This window comes from Takifugu flavidus, chromosome 5 (assembly GCF_003711565.1).
Source record: "Takifugu flavidus isolate HTHZ2018 chromosome 5, ASM371156v2, whole genome shotgun sequence".
Lineage (NCBI taxonomy): Eukaryota > Metazoa > Chordata > Actinopteri > Tetraodontiformes > Tetraodontidae > Takifugu > Takifugu flavidus.
Genome location: NC_079524.1, coordinates 7,405,736 through 7,426,241, shown reverse-complemented (window position 1 = coordinate 7,426,241; position 20,506 = coordinate 7,405,736). Strand labels below are relative to the sequence as shown.

The window sequence follows — 20,506 nt, the reverse complement described above, 5'->3', positions numbered from 1 at the left end:
AATCAGATTGAGGAGCGGTCATCTGTGTTTAACAGGTCACGTTCTGTGCACGGCCACCCCGGGAGCCTGTTGCCGCTACCAATCAGCAGATATTCATCACATTAGAGCACCTTTAATCCTTCGGTGTTTAACCTCTGCAGGGATCGGTCAGGTGTAATACCTATTTCCTTCTAATGGCGTTAAAAAGATTATGTTGGTTTTTTTTGGTATTTTTTTAAAAGCAGCCCACTGGCTGAACAAAGTTAGCCGTTATCAAGATCTTAATTATGATCATCATCATCACTCTCATCCCCATTTAGGCAGAATGTCTTTATCTTGTTTCCACTTTTTAAATTAAAGGTTGAGAAAAGTGGAAATAAAACTCGCGCTCTTCCAACTCCGAGGTGTTTTCAGACCCCCCCCCCCCCCCACACACACACACACCCCAAGTTCCATCGCCGGCGCTCTGGGACACTTTGGGATAATTTGACGAGGCGGCAGCCTGTTGTGTTTCTGACGCGTGCGTCTCACACCGGCGGGCTTTTCCACTGACTTTCCATTTGGATCCCGTCATTTTCAGATCCGTCGCTCCCCCGGCACCTCTCGCCTCCCTCCCCGGCTCCACTGTCTGTCTCCATCTGTTTGATTTGCAGATGAATGAGGCGACAGCTCCCATCAGAGCCTCTACCTGCCTCTGTAACCTACATACAGTACGTCTGTGCAAATATGGACCCTTCTTCTCACGTTTGCTGAAGTATTAGTAGCATTACCGCACACGGGCACTCATCCATGAATGAAATTCTGCGAGGTAAGTGTTTGTGTGTGGCGGCCGGCGTGAGGGTGATGGATCCGAACTCTCCCTCCATGTTTGCCTTGACCGTTGGTATAAACATGGTCGACGACCATTGTGGGTTTCAGGGATTACACTCCGGCAAAAACATTATTATGAATATGAAATCAACTTCTGCCTATATAATCCTCCTACACAGGGAGGACCTCTAAAGCAGATTATGTATCCGGAACATTCAGCGGAATTTCATTGATGGATTAACGTCTTTTAAAAAAATACCTTAATTTTCCCCTTTTCGTTTTAATTCAATGCATTTTACAGGAGCTTTTCTGCAGCGTTTAACCATCCACTGTGCGCCTGTCTGCTTCTTTTATGACCAAGGAGCTGTTAAAGTGCTCCTTTGAGGACTGCCTATTCTTTCATTCTGATGTTCTTAGATTGTCAGACAACCTTGCATAATGGAATGCCTTTTTTCCTTCCCTGACAAGACCAGGGCTTATAAAGGGACAGAACGTGGGCACGCGCTTTAAACCAAAGCAGGAAGGATGACTAATGGGTTTGGATCTCTGTGTGTACATGAAGAGGAGACTCCTGGTTGTGAAGCCACAGCAGACAGAGACAGAATGAGGAAGCTGAGCACCAGCACCGACATTCAACAGGCCTGACACGGGCAGAATCATTATTTTCCCAGCAGGCACTGGAAGAGAGGCAGGAGGACACCACAGACGGTTCACAGGTCACACACCAACATCCTTTTGCCATCATCTTATAATAAGGCCGTTGTTTACAGCAATAAGCTTCCACGCACAATTCAAACACAGGTTTTTTTGGTTTATTTAAAAAAGGGACCATTCATCCTCTGCAGAAGTGACACCATAAAGCGAAACATGGACTCAACAGCGAACCTTAAAGGCAGCGCGGCTTTGGTGCTGGGACCAGATCAGTGACAGGGCAGATCACTGATCAGCAGGGTTGATCTTTGCACAATAACTGGCCTGGGAAGTTTGTGAGAAGTGGGCAGAGAAGGCGTTATAATTTCATCCCTGTCTGGATAGATGCCAGGCTCCACCGTCAAAAACTCGATCGGAAAGAAAACGACATCGCCGCTGGCAAAGATGCTGCGATTTGTGGTTAATAAGCATATGCAGACGGGAAATAGCTTCAATAACACGCAGACCCTCCCCGAACACATCTGACCAGCTCATCCTCAGTCAGCCAACATCTCCGAGCTTTTCATTATCCCAATGTGCTACTGTGAATACGCCGAGTGGGGGGGTGGGGGTAACTAACCCAGCTTAGATCGTCTTTGTCTCTGTGATCTGCATCCAGGGCAGAGCTGTGGACAATCGCTGCTTGAAACTCATTCAACAACCTTTTTGATCCGCGCTGGCACAAACATGCAAACAGCACCTACGCTGGACGCCTGGTTGAGCTTCCCCCCTTTCTGGGGAGGGGGGAGAGACACTCAACTGATGATCTCTGTGGCCAGAGTATTAAAAAAGAGGAAGACTTACAAGCAAAATTCTGTTTTTAGCAAATTACAATAACAGAGACATGGTTTAATCGGAGCCTGTTGCCATAGTTCCCCTTTAAATGAAAGCAGATCACAGAGGTGGTCAAAGCTGCAGGATCTGGCTTTAGGTCTCAGATAAGTGACAGTTGGGTTTATATTAGCTCAGCTGGATGCATATGAGGCACACTCCCTCCCTGGCATGACGCTGGGTCATGGGGCAACAAAAACAAAGGCTGGGCACAAAGTCAAGCCAAATGAGACACGACATTCAGACGTGTTCATTCCCTGAGACCAGGCTCTGATGCAACCTCCCTGACTGCATTTGTGAATATTAAAACCAGAGCGACAGTCTGCTAAATGCGCAGAGACTGCCTAGATCTAACTCGCCCTGTGAAGAGAGTTCCATGAGGAAGCAAAGGAGAGTCTCTAGACCTCATCACAGACGGCCACCTGATCGCTTTGGAGATGAATCCAGAGTGGCTGAAGCGAGAGGGAAAGACGTGCTAATGCTAAATGGCAGAGGTCCTTTCCCTCACATTAGGGCTCCCCCACTGCTTATGGATCTCTCGTTATGTCACTTTGAGGACGCTAAATCGGCCGTAAAAAGAAGGAGCGCAGGTGCGTCTGCGACAGCTTTCGCTTTCCTTTCCACAGTCTCTTTCCTGCTGCCAGAGCATCGGTCATTTACACGGGCAAAACTTTCCAAAGCGGTGGCATCCATCCAGGCTTCATTCACAAGCCAAATGTGTGTGTGTGGGGGGGGGGGGGGGGCAGGGCTGGCTGGCTACTCTCCAACAGGCACCAAATCAGCAACAGAGTCACAAACTGAAAATCAGCAGGCTGATGAATTGCTTCACAGCTATCAGACAGGAAGAAGATGGAACGGAGTTAATTAAAGGAATCTGTCACCAATGTGGTCCAGTGACTTTTAACACACAGTTGCGCGATCCTGCGCGACATATGAAGTGAGGAAAAGATGATTTTATTTGACCTGATCCCGTATGCAAGAGAGGCAACAAAAGATGGGGAGCGACACAGAAATTGAGCTTTTTCTGAAAGGAGTGAGGGGTCTCTTACTTGATCAGGGAAACGTGGTCGGCGTGACGAGATCAAACTATTAAGAAATCTGAAGAGCAAAAAATCTTATGAAGCTGCTTGAGGCTGAGGCAGAGGAGCTGTTGTTTTGGATTGCCAAAGGCAGAGGAAAGGACAGAGAGTGAGTGAGACATGAGGAGCGAACGAGCAACAATAAAAGATGAACTTACATGAGAATCCCAAATCAGTGCTCTCTTTGGGCTCAGAGGACGTCTGAAAAAATGAACCTTGGGACAGGAAAACAAGGGGGTGGTGGAATGGATGGAGGAAGGGAGAGGGACACGACAATCAAAAACAAATCAATCAAATCAGATGAAACCAACAGAAGGACGCCAACACAAAAGGACGCCGCCGAAGGAGCAGAGAGGCTAAATAAGGTTCTCTGTAGGAGAACCGAGAACGTCAGAGGGAGCCCGCTGTTCGCCAGACAGCTCTGCTGCGTCACACCGCCGACATCCTGATGTATAATTAAATGACCTGTTTTATAATTGATAAAGGCAACACAGCAGCGGGCTCAGAGACCTGCCAGAACAGCCACTGGGCACCAAAGGGCAACAGAACCGGACAAGGTTAAGTGGGGAGACGCACGGAAACTAACATCCAGCAGCAGGTGGGCCCAACATGACGCTGCGTGTTCCGTTTATGCATGCAGACCAGCCAGTCTGGAATAAGCGCCGAACTTCCAGCACAGTTTAAACAGATTTACAAGTTCTGCATTAATGGAATGAGCAAACTGCTCCTTTTTACAGGAGAGCAGCCAACAAAATTCCATGCTGATGAATGTTTGAGGGAGCGCTGACAAGGAACGGCGCAGTAGGGCAGAGGTTTAGCGCCATTGGATGGCGACAGAACGCTTCAAATCTGAGAAGAATGGCGCTAAAGCGAGCCACGGTGGGTTGGAGGTGAGAGCAGCAGCAGTTATGCTAATTAAGATGAAAGCCGGGAAGGAGGTGTAACATTATCACAGTTTAACCCCGGTGCTGATATTATCCAGCAAACACCCACGATCGCTCCAATGCTAAGCTAATGTTTGCTAAACTCTGACCTCGTGTCAGGATTAGCCGTGACTTAAAGCCGCTTCTAACATCAAATCATTTTAAAAAAAAAACATTTTATCTGTTTTTTTTTTTAAAAACTGCATCATTTCCTGCTTTCACACATTAAGAGCCTTCATGTCGTCCGGCACTGGCCAGCTGTGGAGAACATCTGGGAGCCATTGGTTTATTTTCCTGCCCTAATATGTAACCTCCTTATTCGTTTTGTTGAGTTTGGGGCCACTGCTGCTCCGAGTCGGATCACGTGACCTCTGTAGCGGCAGCTAAAGTGATATCCTGAGCGGAACACAAGATTCCGAGCTCCGCACACGGGCCACATGCGAGATTCCTGTAAATGCTTCAGGAAACGTCTGAAACACGAGCGCTGACATCACCGTCACCGTCACCATCACCATCACCACGGATCTATTCCAAAGACAAAATCAATGAAGGGAATCGAGCCTAAATCTATACCGCTATAGGTTTTTTATCCCCAATTCTGCACACACACGCGTCGCAGGGAGTTCTTTTACAGGGGAAACACAGCGGCTGTTGCAGTGTGCGAGGGTGCACGTGGGTTTTTGTCAATAATGGGCCTGTGATGGGACCGTAAAATGTTACGGCTGCTGTGGAGCCCCCTCAGGCTCAGGAAGAGACGCCTCACGCAACCTGATCAAATATGCCCCCTCATGTGTCGACTATACGATCCACAATGACTTAAAATGAACATTTTCATGAATTCTTTTATTTTATTGACATGCAGTAATAAAGTCTTGTTTGTAATAGGCCTTTAAAAACATAAATGTGAAAAACATGAACATAATCACTGTGATCAAATAAAAAGATAATACATAGAGGTTTTCTTACAGGTTAATATCTGATATAAAACCTGTCATGCATTTCATAATATGTTGAGAATGATATGATCATAAAAAGATAGTAGATAATGATAAAATGAACAAAATACACAGTAAAAGCTGCAAAAATGTGGAAGTTGGAGGCAAAGTGGAAGCAAGCGTCCAGGTCTGGGAACAGGAAGCAGTTCAAGCAAATGGAGGAGATTTTAGTGTTCTTAGAGCCTTTAACAGCCTGCTGGTGTCTCCCATCCTGGGCTGCAATAGCAGAGAGCGTACCACTCTTCTTAATGGTGATAGTGGGAATGTCTTTCAGTCCAGCAGCTGATCTCCCAATTTTTGCTGTTTCATTGCCTCATTTTGGGGTTTGAATTGTTGCGATCCCCAATTCTGATCGATTAGTATCAATTAATTAATTCCAACTGAACCACTGACAGCAATATTACTTTCTCTAGTTCTGTCCCATACTTTCCTCAGGACGTTTGTCTCTTTAAGAAACACTTTTTCCCTCTGTCTATCTGTAATATTCTATATCTTGAGGGTGGTATTTTACACGAGGCCATATTGGGCGCAACTCCGAAAGTCTCAAACATACTTTGTGGCTCTCTCCTTCGCTTCTATGAAACTTATTTAAAGCAACCAGAAGAGCCTTAAAACAAATGAAGAATGCCGTCTGCCGCCGCCGTGTTGCGTGAAGAACGTCTAATGAGAACTGATGGCATAATTACGAGCTCGGCTGTGTGTGTGTGTGTGTGTGTGTGTGTTGTTGCTTTCTCTTCTCATCACTCCATCAGGCTCCTCTTTCTCTCACTTTCTCCCTCCCTCTCTCTCTCTGTGTCAGATGTTTGTCTGCCAATTAGTCTTAGCACAGGGAGCGACAAGTGCTCGCACATAAAGTCAACAGATATAATTGCCTCCACCCTGGAAAAGCTGCTGCGACTATATTTGTGAGTGGTGAGGACTCATTATGGCCCATGATTCTGTGAGGTTTCTACACTGACCAAGCTCCATCAAACTTCTTGGTGTTGCAGAGGTTTGATGATTGTCCCACGTCCCTATTTCTAATTACTTTGCGTGGAAAGCAGAAGCGGCGCCGTGGCTTTGAGTTATGGACAGCAGGGGCGGCCGATGTACAGGAAGTCACGATGGCGCCCATAAATCACGGGAGATGGAGAACAATGAGTAATGTGTGCGTGTGAGAAATGGCCAGAGTGGTGGGAGAGGAGGAAACCCCATAGAAAACACCGAGAAGCAGGGGGGGAATGAAATAAATGCCCAGAAAAATAAAGCAATGAAAGAGAGAGCGAGAGAGCAAGACAGAGAGAGAGAGAGGGGTAAACAGACAAATACGGCCTTCATCACATCACCTCCACTAACTGGTTTTTCTGGACACTTTACAATGAGCCGCCCAATAAGGTGCCTGGGCCCAGCTCTTCCACAGGCTCCGCCCTCCCTGCATGATTTACTCCCCGCCGGTGCTCAGCTGGACCCCTCACTGATCATCTCATTAAACATTTCAACCTCTGGAGTTCCCTCGGTGACATGGGGACAGGAAACGTCCCAAATGATGAGAGCTTCATTAAAACGAGACCTGTCCTTAAACCCTCCAGTTGATGGCTTTTAAACGGCACTTTTATACGAGCCGTATTTAGTTACGATGTCACCGCGAGTCCTTCAAATTAGCCCATAATTATAACGTGCCAATTAAGTTAGCGGCTTCTGTCGTCACCACTGCAGTGGTTCCACCAGTCGGGGTCAATTTCCATCTAATAGAGACACGGTAGGGGGACGGTTCTGATTGGCAGAGGTGCAACAGATGACCTGGACTCATCGGAACACGCGCTGAGGAGAAATAGTCCTAAGCTTTTGCAAGAAAACTGGTTAAGGTCCACTCACTTTGCATACAGAGACCGTCGGTACAGTTCTGGGACTGGAGTACCAGCCCCTCGCAGTCCTTGCCTCCGTTTTTAGGTGCTGGGTTGTTGCAGTCCCTCCTCCTCCACTGGGTGCACTCCGTCCCACAGGCCGACCACTTGCTCCAGTCCGTCCACTCGCCGTCCACTGCAGCACAAGAGGAGTGAGGAATGTGGGAACACGGAGGCAGGTTCCGCACCGACGGCGAGACTCACCCGTGCACAGAGTGGTGCAGGTCAGCTTCTGGATGGCCTGTCCGTCGCAGGGCAGCCCCCCGTTGAGAGGGGCGGGGTTGGTGCAGCTGCGGGTTCGCTTCTGGAAGCCACGCCCACAGCGGCTGTTACACACCGACCACTCGGTCCACGTCGACCAGCCGCCGTGACTGTTGCAACAGGAAGTAGCTTCATCAGTAACAGTCCACACACTCACGGACACACTCACGGACACACTCACGCACACACTCACGGACACACTCACGGACACACTCTCGCACACACTCTCGCACACACTCACGGACACACTCACGGACACACTCTCGCACACACTCTCGCACACACTCACGGACACACTCACGGACACACTCTCGCACACACTCACGCACACACTCACGGACACACTCACGGACACACTCACGCACACCACTCACGCACACACTCACGGACACACTCACGCACACACGCACGCACACACTCACGGACACACTCACGGACACACTCACGGACACACACACGCCCACACTCACGCACACACTCACGGACACACTCACGCACACACTCACGGACACACTCACGGACACACTCAACGGACACACTCACGCCCACACTCACGCACACACACACGGACACACTCACACACGATAATGACTAATGAACACACACAGTTACCGCTTTCTGATGTTACTATAACAACTTGTGCACTTGCTTCCTGGATCAGCTGTACATGTTTTATCCAAGATGTTTAGGGCTGTTAGCGACTTGCAGCCAAGGGAGCGAAAACAAATGACATCAATATTTCCTCGCAACTCAGGTTGTTCTTAAAGTCCTTTATGCTTATTCTAAACACATCAGCACACAGCAAAACTTTTTTTTCTCATCAGGCGTCTAAGAACTGTGTGTGGCAGCCTCACTGCTTGACATAGGCTAGCTTATTTAACAGATGAGTGTTTGTTCTGGGATGTAAAAGCTCAAGCAGAGCTTGATGATAAAGGAGATGTTTATCATCGGCTAGCTGTGTTGGACACACCCTGGCAGCAAACTGGTTCCAATTCTACACACGGGTGCCCAAAGAGGACGACATTGCGAGGGGACGGTGTGGTGGAGCTTTCGCTGCTTGCGTGCAAGCCCACCTGCTAACTCTAAACGGACAAATCGCTGACTTTAATGTGATGCTTGAGTTTACGAGGCTACTTGTCTTGATGGAGTCAGTATGGGTTTTCCAGATGGTGGGAGGATGGGTTGTCAAAGTTTAGTGCAAACAGCTGGATTTCCCTACACAGTAATCACCCACGCACGTGCCCGCGTGCACAGCCGCCGCATACACGCCCCCACACAGGCTGCGGCTACTGTAGCCTATTTATTCACACTGTGTTCACGTGCTGTCACGCCGCGTGCAAATTAACTAACCCTGAACCCTCATCGGAGAGGAAAACAAAGCTGCAGCTCCTCGACGGGGAAACTCTGGGCACCATGAACGTGCCCTGGAAATGTGATTTCTATGTCGACACTTGGCTGCAACAACATTTCCTCTCCTTAGACAAAGAGGTGACATGTTGGTGAGGCCAGGCCTCAGAGTGCTTCTCCTGCAGGGATGTGGACCAGATGATCTAGACTAGAGCGCTGCACCAAATCCTCAAAAACTCAGAAGGTTCCCAGTATGAAAACAGGTGAGTGACGCAGAAGAAGTCGGCTGAACGCAACAAAATCTTGTCTTTGGGTCGATAAATGCAATGTTGTAGTATATTGGATTGTTGTGTCGCTCTGGATTGCTACCTTGCTAGCTCGCTATTGACTTGATAAATCCGAATGCCAGCTTAAAACTTCAGTCTGTCTTCAGATTGATTCATTTTCACCTGCTCTGCTCTCCTCCACCCCTGCAGTCCTGTCCCAAAGTGTTAGATTTCTTCATTCTTCTGATGAAGACTGAGACAGAACTTAATTTGTAGACACGAGGGAGCCGCAGCGCCTCGTTCTGGATCTTCTGGCTCCTGCAGATTTCCTTGGGATTTTGGGATTTGGACATTTCGATGAATGAGTGAACAATAAGTTGTATGATTGTCAGGAGACGGGTTTGATGCCATCAAAGGCTGCAATTTTCAAAACGAGAATACAACTTTTTTTTGTATTTAAAGTCCTGGAAGGGATTAAAGAGTGCATAACTTGTTTATCACAGCTGCTATCAGAATGAACACGGGTACCGCTGCTTCCGATTGCCCCTGAAGCTTCCATCTCTGGTGCATTCCTCATTCCTGGTGTTTCCTGATACGGTTTCACCTTGTCAACAATGTCAGCCATCGCATTGTGAAGAAAAATGAACTTTTGATTGAATCGTTTCTCCGGGAAAATAGACTCTTAGAATGTTACATTTGAGGAAAACTATTGTGTGTGTGGATGTGTGTGTGTGTGTGTGTGTGTGTGTTTCGGATATACACTGTTTTTTTCATCAAAATGTTTCCTGTCATCTTAGATGAAAAAGCAGAGAGTGTAAAAGGACGCATGGGCCTCTAATTTTTGCCTTCTCAGTTATAATAAAAATAACAAGTAACTTGTTATAAGCACATCAAGATGCTTTTTTTTATTAGCTCCCTCCAGAAAGCAACAAAGGGAGCCAAAAAATTCATCTCGATGAGTCTTCCCCACCCGCCGCCACTGGCGTGCCATATGCTGCACGACTCGTGCACCGGTGGCCTGATTCTTGGCTGGAAAGGCGACATTTGGCGATGGCGTTTTCTAATTTCTGGACTTTTTTAATTGGCAGAGATCAAAGGTGATGTGAGTGACACCGGACCGCTCGCCGGGAGAGCGCGGCGGCCTCACGGTGGCCAATCCTTCAAACTCACCATAAACAATGACCGTAGCTGTGGTGCTCCTCCTTTTGGCCACGATGTTCTTCGCCACGCACGTGTAGTTGGCCGTGTCGGACAGACGCGCCTGCTTGATAATCAGGTTGTGGTCGATGGTGATGTAGAAATTCCTGTCCTCCGCCGGGTCAATTATCTCCTCGTTCTTCAACCACTCCACCTGCGATGGAATCAAAAGGCACTAAAAGTGAGTTTTTTCTACACCGAAGCCACGAAGAAGAACCGTGGTGGCAGCACTGGAGGCCAGTTTCCTGGTAAAGTCACATGATTATCTAAATTTCATGACTGAGCCACAACAATGGGCCATGTCTGACGCTTTAGCAGCAGCTCTCCTGATTCAATCCTCTGCATAATCGAGGAAAAAGATTTTCAAAATCAAAACCGGTGCGTTTAAATACCAAGATTAAAAATACGTTGAGGTGGCGTTAATGCAACATAAATGAAACAGCCTGGTATGGAGATATACTCTCCCAAGACTTTAGGGGACGAATGGAATAACAGGAAACAACCGTATTTATGAGTTTAATCACATTTCCTGAGTGCTGTATTTACTAGTGTGAAGCTCATAAATTCAGCCTGTCTGAGCTTTACAGGAGGCACATAAATGTCGAGTCCCATTGTTGCGTTCGCGTTGCTTAATTTCCTCTCCCGTGTGTATTAGGAAATGGAAACGTGCAGCTGAGTAAAGAGCAAATTCACTCATATTATTCAGTTTACTGCCTGCTGAGGCTCAGCCCGTCTCTCTCCTTCATCCATTCATTCAACCTGCGCCTCTGTCTGATCTTTGGCCGACGGGCTCGCTGTTCCTCTGAATTTTCAATTTTAAGTGAGATGTTGCACGACCTTTCGGTTTCCATTAAAAAGAAAAGGTCACCGTGGAGGAAAAAACACAGGCATGCTGGAAACGCTTAGCTGCTACTGTTTGGTTATGGGCGATACACAGGGAAAAAAGACACAACTCATCTGGTCCTTCACGTATGTACACAGAGGCTAACGTCAGGGTTAGCGTCGCAAGTCCTACACTGATCATCGGACACTAATTTTCCATTTAGGGAAACAAAACCAAGCACGTCTGAGCAGCCTGCCAGAACAATCTGATGTCCCAACGGATCTGAAACTCTGTCTGTCCCAATGATTTACTGCCTGATCGCAACTTCAACAAAGGCCTGCAAGCTAGACTGATTAGATAGCAGTCTGTGTGTGTGTGTGTGTGTGTGTGTGTGTGTGTGTGTGTGTGTGTGTGTGTGTGTGTGTGTGTGTGTGTACTTCACTGTAAGCATTTCATCTGAAAAAGATCAAAAACTAGAGAGGAGCAGCTGAGTTGTGCAATCCAGTAAAAAGAGTTCCCCTCCAACCCTCCACGTCTCCACCCATCCAACCCTTCACTGCTCCAGCCCTCCCTCCATCATCGTGATTGGTCCACGTTTGGACACCCCCCCCCTCACTGAACATGCCACCTGTAGATACTCCCTCCCCAAACTCAGGTCCCATCAGCTGGTCTGCTGGTGGTTGATGACGCCTGATGGCTGATGTGCTCGGTCACACCGAGGGACCGCACACAGAGGCGACGGTGCAACAGATGTCGACTGATACGCGCGCTAAAGGTTGAAATGATGAAATCTGACATGGAAATTCTTCGACACAATCTCTGACCTGCAACGCCTGAGTCCCGTTTCACACTGTAACATCCAGAAAAGGCGTGAAGTTGGGCGCATCTGTCAGGAGACGCATCTATGTGTTCAGGCTTGGCTGAACATGTGCGAGACCAAAGTCTGAGGCACTCGGTGGAGGTATATGCTGAGCATTTCGCCGCGCTGGGGAGCCGCACAAACTATGTTCTGATGCAGAACTCCCCCCGTATCTGGGACGACGGAGTCTCACTGTGGCACAAAGACAGCGCAGGGGTAAAGCGTGCAACAACAAAAAAGAAAAAAGTGACAGACAGAATATTTGTGACAAACAGGAAAATGTGTCACGCTTTGTAGAGCGGCTGTGATGCGTCACACGGGGGGGTCGATGGAATCGGCAGCTGAATCATAATATTAATATTTTCAAAGCGGCAAGAGGCACACACTCATAAGTAGGAGCAAACGTGCCTGGTGGTGGACAAAGGGAGGAAAAGCAGACTGTGTGTGTGTGTGTGTGTGTGTGTGTGTGTGTGTGTGTGTGTGTGTGTGTGTGTGTTCACTGAAGTGTTAACACGGTCGTCACTGAGGATTATCCTCTTGATTAGATGTATTATGTGGAGTGCAGATGAGTGGGTTAAAGAGCTCCCTCAGCCATTAATCTACCTTTGTGTGGGCGGGGACAAGTGCACCGTGGGTCTGTCCATGTTTTAATAACCCACAACCCCCCAAAATCAACCATTCTGTCCATCAAGGCCCGGAGTGGTTTTACAGGGAGATAAAGGGAAATATTTTAAATGACACCAAAGCAGACAAGGACGATTCTACTTCTTCTCTGAGCATTTTGAAATGACTTTCAGCTGCTTCTTTCTGCATTTTGCAGCACAAAAACCTCAGCAGCAGCTGAGCAGATGTACCCCCTGCATTACCTTTGATTCAAATCCTAATTAATTAAAGTTAATAGAAGGGGGGGGGGGGGGGGGTTAGCCTAGAATTCCTTGTTCCTTGCTGTTCCAAAGGATCCTGGGAAAAGAAAAGTGTTGATGCATTTCTGGCAGATGTGCCACGGACATTAATGTTGGCTCTGATTGGCAACTGGAGAGCTATCTTCGTAATTGGCATTCTCGCCTGCTGCAACGCTCACTCCTGCATGTACGCAGACACACGTATGTACACACACACACCCACACACACACCCACAAGGCTACATGCCAGCTCAGTTCTCAGGAGCCTCCAGTCAGCAGAAAAAAAACAAAGGAAAGGAGGACTAGAGGAAGACAAAGATGTGGGGAGGAGAATAATTAATAGTGCAGGGTATAGATAAAGGTGATCGGCTGGAGGAGAATACCTTCAGAGGGAGAGAGACACAGAACGAGATGGAGCGAGAGAGGAGAGCGAGTGTGAGACCAGTGTTGACAGAGCCGACATCCATCTCTCCTTTCTGCTGCCATCAGTTTTCTTGACACAGTCCCAGACAGCAGAAGTGTCTGTGTGTTTACCAAAGGATAATGCCAACACACACACATACACACACACACACGCTATATCCACTGCCTGATGTGTAGATAAGTCAAATAGTAATCGAGCTATTTATTAGCACAATAACACAGGCTATTAGTGGTTAATCAACAATCTTCAACCTCATTTGAGGAGCGCTAATAGAAATTTAATCCAACACTGCACACAAATATAATAAAGACTGTTTGGCTGCGCGTGCGTTGATAGCAGACGTACAATCAGCTCGCTGTGAGGAGATGAGCAAATATGAAACACAGACAATGTTAAATGGCCTCGGCATCAGGAGATGCAGTGTATATGGTTGTGGTTTTATGTCGCGTGCAGGTGTGTGAAAGATCATTTACACTATGTTCTGTGTTCTGACAGCTGTGGTTTAAGTGGCCATATGTCCTGGTGCTTCTGTCCGCTTCCTCGCTGCGCCGCGGTGGTGATTAGGACGGTCCTGCTGCCCACGGCTACCTTAGGGAGCTCCCATGCCGCCACAAGACAATACACGCCAAGACTGGGCAGACTAGGCAGCTTGTGCGGGTTAAAGTAAAGGTCAGGTGTGTGTTGATGACGATGCATCTGTGTATTTAAATACGCCGGCGTGGGATTTCAGGGGCTCTGACAGTTTAATTAACGAGATCCAGGCAGGTGACATAAAGATCCCGTAAAGCACGCTGACATAAAGAGGTCGCCCACAGGAACCGTCCCACTCTGATGGTCTAAAAACAGCTTTGTCCAAGGCTGCTTTAGCCATTTTTCCATCGTGCTCCCTTTTATTGTTTTCATCCTCCCATAAAAAAACTGAGATAAATGGGAATTTATTATAAATAAAGATGTCAAGATGGGAAGGTGGGGGCCGAGGCTGCGAAAGGAATGTAGAGGAAGGCTACAAATCAGAATTAAAACACGGGAGGGAAGCGGGGCGACTATCGCCAGCTGGATGTTAGCAGTGGCCACTTCACAGCCAAATATAACAGACGCTTGGACAAGACAGCCGTTAGCTCGGTGATTCTTACATCGGTTTTCGTCCATAAACTCCTTTCCGTAAAAGACAAAAGCCGCCTCAGGTGAGCATCCGTTTCGATTTCTGGTGTTACACAAGTTTTACCCTCACCTTCACATTTCTAACACGGTTTTATAGAATAATTCAACAATGTCAATCCCTGGTCATCTTTTGTCTAAATGACTGTCAGGCAGGATCTGCATAATATAAGGGGAGAAAAACCCACAAAAAACATGGAATCGCGCTAAAACAAACCCTCAACTGTGAGCTAAATATTCTCAAAGGCATCGCACACACGATGATGTGATTTATGGTTAAAGTTACACTGGGCACCATATGAAAAAATGACACGTCTAAATGAGAGAATCCCCAAACGTGCGATGTAACATGAGGACAAAAGAGCGCTCTCCCAAGGTGTCCCACACAGACAGATCTGGGACGCCAGAGGACACCCAGTTGGACTGGGACAGGCCTACTGGGTCCTATTTATAATCCACCACTGCTCTGCACATGGGTGCACAGCACACAGACACACACCTTTGTCCTTCTATCTTTGTGAGGCCTTTCATAGACGTAATGCATTAATTAGCCCCTGACCCAATCCTAACCTCAACCTTAGAACCACGAAATGGGCCTCTGAAGTTGACCAGCCACAGTGTCCCTCAAAATGTCCTCACACACAGACACACATTTATTATTTTAGCTAATGTTAGCTCCTATTTGAGAGCGCTGTTGTGGCTGTTGCATTTGTTTTCTGAGATTTAGTGCGTGTTATTTCAAAGACAGGCGGTAATTTGTTACTCTGTGTTAGAAGTTAATGGTCCCTTTCCTGCGGCGGGCGCTCACGAATGGCCGAAAAGTAAAAGCACGAAAGACAAAAAGGGCAAACAAGCAGAAGCGGGTGAAATCTGGGAGAGATGTAAGTCGCTCTGCACCAAAGGAGGTCACAGATGTGCTGAGCAGAAAGAGTGTATTAGCTTGTCGAGGGTGCGCGCGCACACACACACGGTTGCCTCTGAGATTTAACACAGGTGCAGATGCTTCACAGTGATCCATTAGGCTCCTACTCTCAACATTCAAGAGAGGAGAGAGGGAAAGATGGATGATGGACGAGCCAGGAGGGTCTGGGAGAGAAAAGGGATTTCCATGGCGATGGAGAGAGGAAAAGTTTTGGCTTTTTGTGGAAGACGAAACTAAGGAATCAGCTCGGGGCAAAGAGCTCCCGATGATCCATTACAGCTACCCCGATAACAGCAACAAATGGGGAGGAGGGAGGAGACAGAGAGCAACAGGATGGAAGGAAAGGACAAATGAAAACCTAATGAAGAGGTGAGGGACACTGACGGAGAGATGGAGAGATTTGGAATGACCATGTGACCTCGACCATTACAGGGGAGCCAAAGGATGGATGAGGAGCGGGAGCAAGCTGCTGAATGGGGAGAAAAGAGCAGAAAAGGAAGATTTACTGAGGTAATCTGGAGACCAAACACCAGGGAGAAGAAGTGGGAAGTAAAAGTCCTGCAAAAAAAAGAGATGAGGGAGGGAATCTAAGAAAAACTAGCAAAGTTTGTCTGTGCCACTCAGCTGCAAGTGTGTCCTCATCCAAAAGGGAGAAAATGTTCCTAAACAAACTACTAAAATGCTTTTAATTCATGTTTCAGTTCGTCTCTGCACGAGTCAGATCTGTAAAGAAGGTGGGGAGATGAGTCAATTAACAGGCACGGAGCTACAGGGGTAAAAATAGCAGCAGTCATAGAGGGGGGGGGGCAGTTTGGGGTGAGAGCGTTGGGAGAAAATAAAGAAATGAGACCGTGAGCTCAAATCTGTCCTCTGAGTCCAAATCCACTCAGCGGCTCAGCCATGGGGGGATTTCTCCATCCAGACGCTGACCTACTAACAATCACAATCAGCAGAGCAACCATCAGCAGGACGCTCTGAATCCCTGACTGACGGCAGACGAGCTGGGGATTCGACCCGCCCACGCGTACGTCTGCCGTCGGCCCCTCCTGACGGCAGCGAACCAGCGAATGCCTGAACAAAACTTAAATTTAGCGTCTGACTGACGGCTGTGAGTCAGGGTGGACGTGAGTGACGGCCGGTGAAGTGACAGAAGTGCTCCGCGCGTGGCTGTGGGTCAGAGTGGTCGAAGCCCTGACAGCCTGTTCTCTTCGAGGTGTCCTGCTGAACCCCCTCGGGGAGCGTTCCAACGTCAGCACTGGCAAAAGACGTAAGTCACGCGAACGCGGTGCGAAGAAAAACACCACGTGCGTCTCTTCTCAGAGTCTGGCTCGTCGGGTCGCTCCTCTAACATCCTCCTACCGTATGTGCTCAGTGTTACCAGACAAATGGACCACGGAAAGGTGACAAGTCGCTGCGCTTCCTCGATTATGACATTAGAGAAAGAAGGAATTCTAGTTTCATTTCGGAGCATTGGAATCACTTTTCAAACGCTGACGTGAGAAAGGAGGTTTTATTCGGTTTACTTTTAGATTTGAGCTACAACGCACCTACATCCAGACCTCCCTCCTCATCCTGCCGGGTTTGATCCAAGTTAGTCGAGTCAAGGATTTCTGTGCCTCTCCGGACCTGAAGGGTACCTACAGCTTTAACTGGCCACCTCGCTTTTTCATGTCGACAGATGGAAGAAAGGCAAAAACCCAGAACAGAACCATAACGTGCTGCTCCTTTGACTAATTCATTGATATGGGTGCTAGTGGTTATTTGCTTTGTGTGCGTGTGTATATGTGTGTGTTCGTGTGTGTGTGTTTGCCAGCTGAGCCACAGTGTAGGAGTGCTGATGACACTCCATAATCATTAAAGCATGGCGGCTCTGAGCTGATTGGGGTCACACTAATCCTTTTTAATTGACTCTCTAACTCTCTGGTGTTATTAAAACCCCCCAATAACAAAATCAGCTTTGCTTTATTAGCCAAACTACTGAAGACATCCCCATTTGTTGGTCACATCTGGCCAACGGCTGGGATGGACGGCTCTGATCAGATGGGGAAATTAGCCTGAACTTTTCTCTTTTTTCTTTTTCAGGGGACATTTGTCTGCTCGCAACCATTGTTGCCAGGACAACAAGCAAGAAATAAACAGTACAAAAAATGATCACTTCAACTCAAGTGGATTTTGAGAAAACAAACCATCATGCGCATTTAGCAGTGCACTCATGGCTGCTCTTCTTGATCCGATGAACATTTCAACATTCATTCATAAACTGTGGGATGGAAGCATCCACATAATAGCTGGAACTCTAAATGTTCAGAGAGCTATTTTTAGAACGGCTTTCAAGAAAACCAAATGCACGTAAAAGCTTCACTTCAAACCATCAGCGTAGAAACTAATAGTTTGTATGTAGAATTCCTTGGACAGCTCCCAGAAGGGCCCGGTCACACCAGGAGCCCCCAGAACCCCCCCAAAAACTTCCATTTCCAACATTTAGCTGATGAATGAGTGAGCTGCCCTTCACTTCAGGCTGAAGTATTAAAAACACTTTGGACTTTATTGTTGGGCGAACCTGCTCAACCTTTGCTCAACCAGCTCCACCTTTATGAGAAGAAACCTTCGTCAGACGTGGGAACCAGTTTCAAGGTTCTGTTGGACAATAAGCGCGTGCTGGGACCCTGGTGCACGTTCAGTGCTCACTGTTCCCTCCAGAGTGCAGCCCCAGGGCGACCTCGTTCCTCCATCGGGATCCTGAGACCCGCGTTTGTGACTCACTGAAGTCGACTTGGAAAAAACCAGTTATGTAAGCGAGACGCAATTATTGAGTAGCGATTCTTCAAAGCTTATTAAGCTTTGGTCCCGCGTGAGGAGTTATAATGATTTGATTAAGTTTACAATATCACGGACCAACTTTTACAGTCGAGAAGGAAAGACAGCAAAGACTCGGCGTTTGACACTTCTGCACTAACGGCGCGCCAGTTCATCCGTGACAACGCCGCCAGGACCGCCGGAGGCAGCGCGGGTGGCCGCCTGATGACGCGGCGCACGCCTCGCAGTCATGTCACCATCAATCCACCGCGGCGTCTCACAACCGCGTCCAGGGAGACGAGACGGAGAGACAGTGATGGAACGAGCGGAAGTGATGGGGAGGGAAGGCGTGGGAGAGAAGCGCCAGAGCCATTAAATAAAACTGGAAACAAAAGACGCGATGGAGCGAAGTTAAGTACCTGAATCATCAACAGCAGCACATTTAAGGCTGTTTCCGGTCCCTCCATCAGCTGGCAGGAAGATGCTGTGAAAAGGTTCCAATCCGAAAGCTTTCCGCCTGTGCCAGAGCCTTTAAATAGATAATAGACGGGGGGGGACAGAGGGACTGTTCTGCTAATTTAGGGGGAGTGGGAGCGAGGGATCGACGCAAACATTCATTATCTTCCCTCCTCACACTTAAAACACCCACATGGATAACAGAGTATGAAGCTGGGAGCAGCGAGGAGCAGAACCACGTGTGACGCCCGTCCTGAGTGCCTCTGAGCAGGTGAGAAATGATACAGGAACATCAGAGGTGGTGAGAAGCCTCCTCCTCTTTAGCTTGAGGACCTTTTTGTAGAAATGGCTGGTTTCCACATATCAGCCCGATATTATTAAAATACATCGATAGCAGAGCAGAGGCCTCTGAAGGCGGAAGCGGAGCAGGAGCGGCGCTCCGGTCACATGTTAGCGCCTCATCAGATGATGATCAGCTCACCCACGACACCTTTATTTACAGAACAAAGGCTCAGCTCTGCCCATTTGGAAATTGCTGCGCGGCCATTGGACGGCGTAGCTACGGTTCGGTAATCTCGCCGCCGCCGTGTGGACTCGCAGCGGAAGTCGGTATGAAAACGACCGATGAAAAATCTGCGGATTACGATGGTGATTTGGGAGAAAGGGCTGGGGGGGGGACGGGGGGGTAAAGTGTGACGGGAGATGAGCCGCGGGGCTTACGCCGCTCGCTCAAAGAGGATTAAGGTGAGGATCTATTGAGGGAGGCGCATTACAGAAATTGTTTCTGTGCACCAGTAGCTCATGCACACGTGCACACACCCACACACACACACACTTTAACAGTTTGATGTGGTCACAGCAACATTTCTGTTTTGATAAATTGTGTTTGATAGTTAAGATCCCTTCAGTTTAATCATGAAGACACCGAATGACATTTATTCCACCATCCATCCGTCCGTCACCGGCTCTTCCTGGTGATCCATCACTGATGCCGTCCTCTGTGAGGAAATCCACAGTCTCCCAGCTCACATTTAGGACTTTTTCGCAGTTCCCCCACTAACCTTGAACCATCCTGTGGAACTGTACCCGGAACCTTCCTGACAGGCAACTGCACCAACGCCTCCATACGTTCGTCCCACCACCAAAACACTCTTCTGACAAAACAACACATGTTTTGGATGCTTCCAGGACTTTTAAATAGCTAATCTCGTAGTACGATGAGGAATTCAGCAGATCCAGACGGACGCTATTAGACAGCGTGTCTAATTTGTCCGACAGCTGAAATCACACTGTCACCTTCAGTGTTCGCACAAAGCGCTCCACCAGCACAGAAGTTGGAACCTCTGGGCGTGTTCTGTTAGCGAACGCCTCCATGTGACACGTTAGCAAACGGTGACTTCGGGGAGGGAAATCTACTGCGCGCATCGGTACAGTAGACTGTAGTGAGAGTGAGAGCGAGGCTGCCGCCGGTGCTTCAGCCGCTCGGTGCGCTGATGAGTCCTGACAGAAAAGTCTGCTGTGATTTGCATCACAACCAGTCACACACACACACACACACCCAAATGTCTGCGCGTGGACTAATTCTACAGGAGTCAGCACAGCCATTCAGAAAAGAAAAAAGAATGACATTGATGTTTGCTGCGAGGAGCGTTAGCAGCTAAATCTGCTGGAGTGTGAGATTTTTCACACATATTTACATCTTACAACTATCAAACTGAGAAGCTAATTGTTGGGATGATGTCTGTTTTTAATGTTACATCCTAATTATGTTGAATTAATGCAAATACAATAAGGATTACGACTCATGAAGCGTAGGCAGTCGAAAAATGTTTTAAATCGTGGTCGAGGATGTGATTTTAAAGTCTTTTCAGTAGAATTTATGCTTTGAGCTGCTCACAATAAAAA

General features: G+C 47.9%; 1 protein-coding gene and 1 long non-coding RNA gene across 2 annotated transcripts in view; one reads left to right on the top strand and one right to left on the bottom strand.

Moving 5' to 3' along the window:
• unc5ca (unc-5 netrin receptor Ca) overlaps positions 1–20,506 on the bottom strand; it is a 112,688-nt gene that overhangs the window by 19,168 nt on the left and 73,014 nt on the right. Inside the window, exons 5-8 of the mRNA XM_057032273.1 lie at positions 10,231–10,415; positions 7,395–7,561; positions 7,162–7,326; positions 3,548–3,604 (exon numbers count right to left, since the gene is read on the bottom strand). Coding sequence (XP_056888253.1) covers positions 3,548–3,604; positions 7,162–7,326; positions 7,395–7,561; positions 10,231–10,415 — 574 coding nt within the window. The remainder of the gene's footprint in view (positions 1–3,547; positions 3,605–7,161; positions 7,327–7,394; positions 7,562–10,230; positions 10,416–20,506) is intronic.
• On the top strand, positions 16,353–17,509 carry LOC130525464 (uncharacterized). The gene is made up of 2 exons (XR_008950495.1): positions 16,353–16,616; positions 17,432–17,509. It is a non-coding gene; the product is annotated as an uncharacterized LOC130525464 (long non-coding RNA).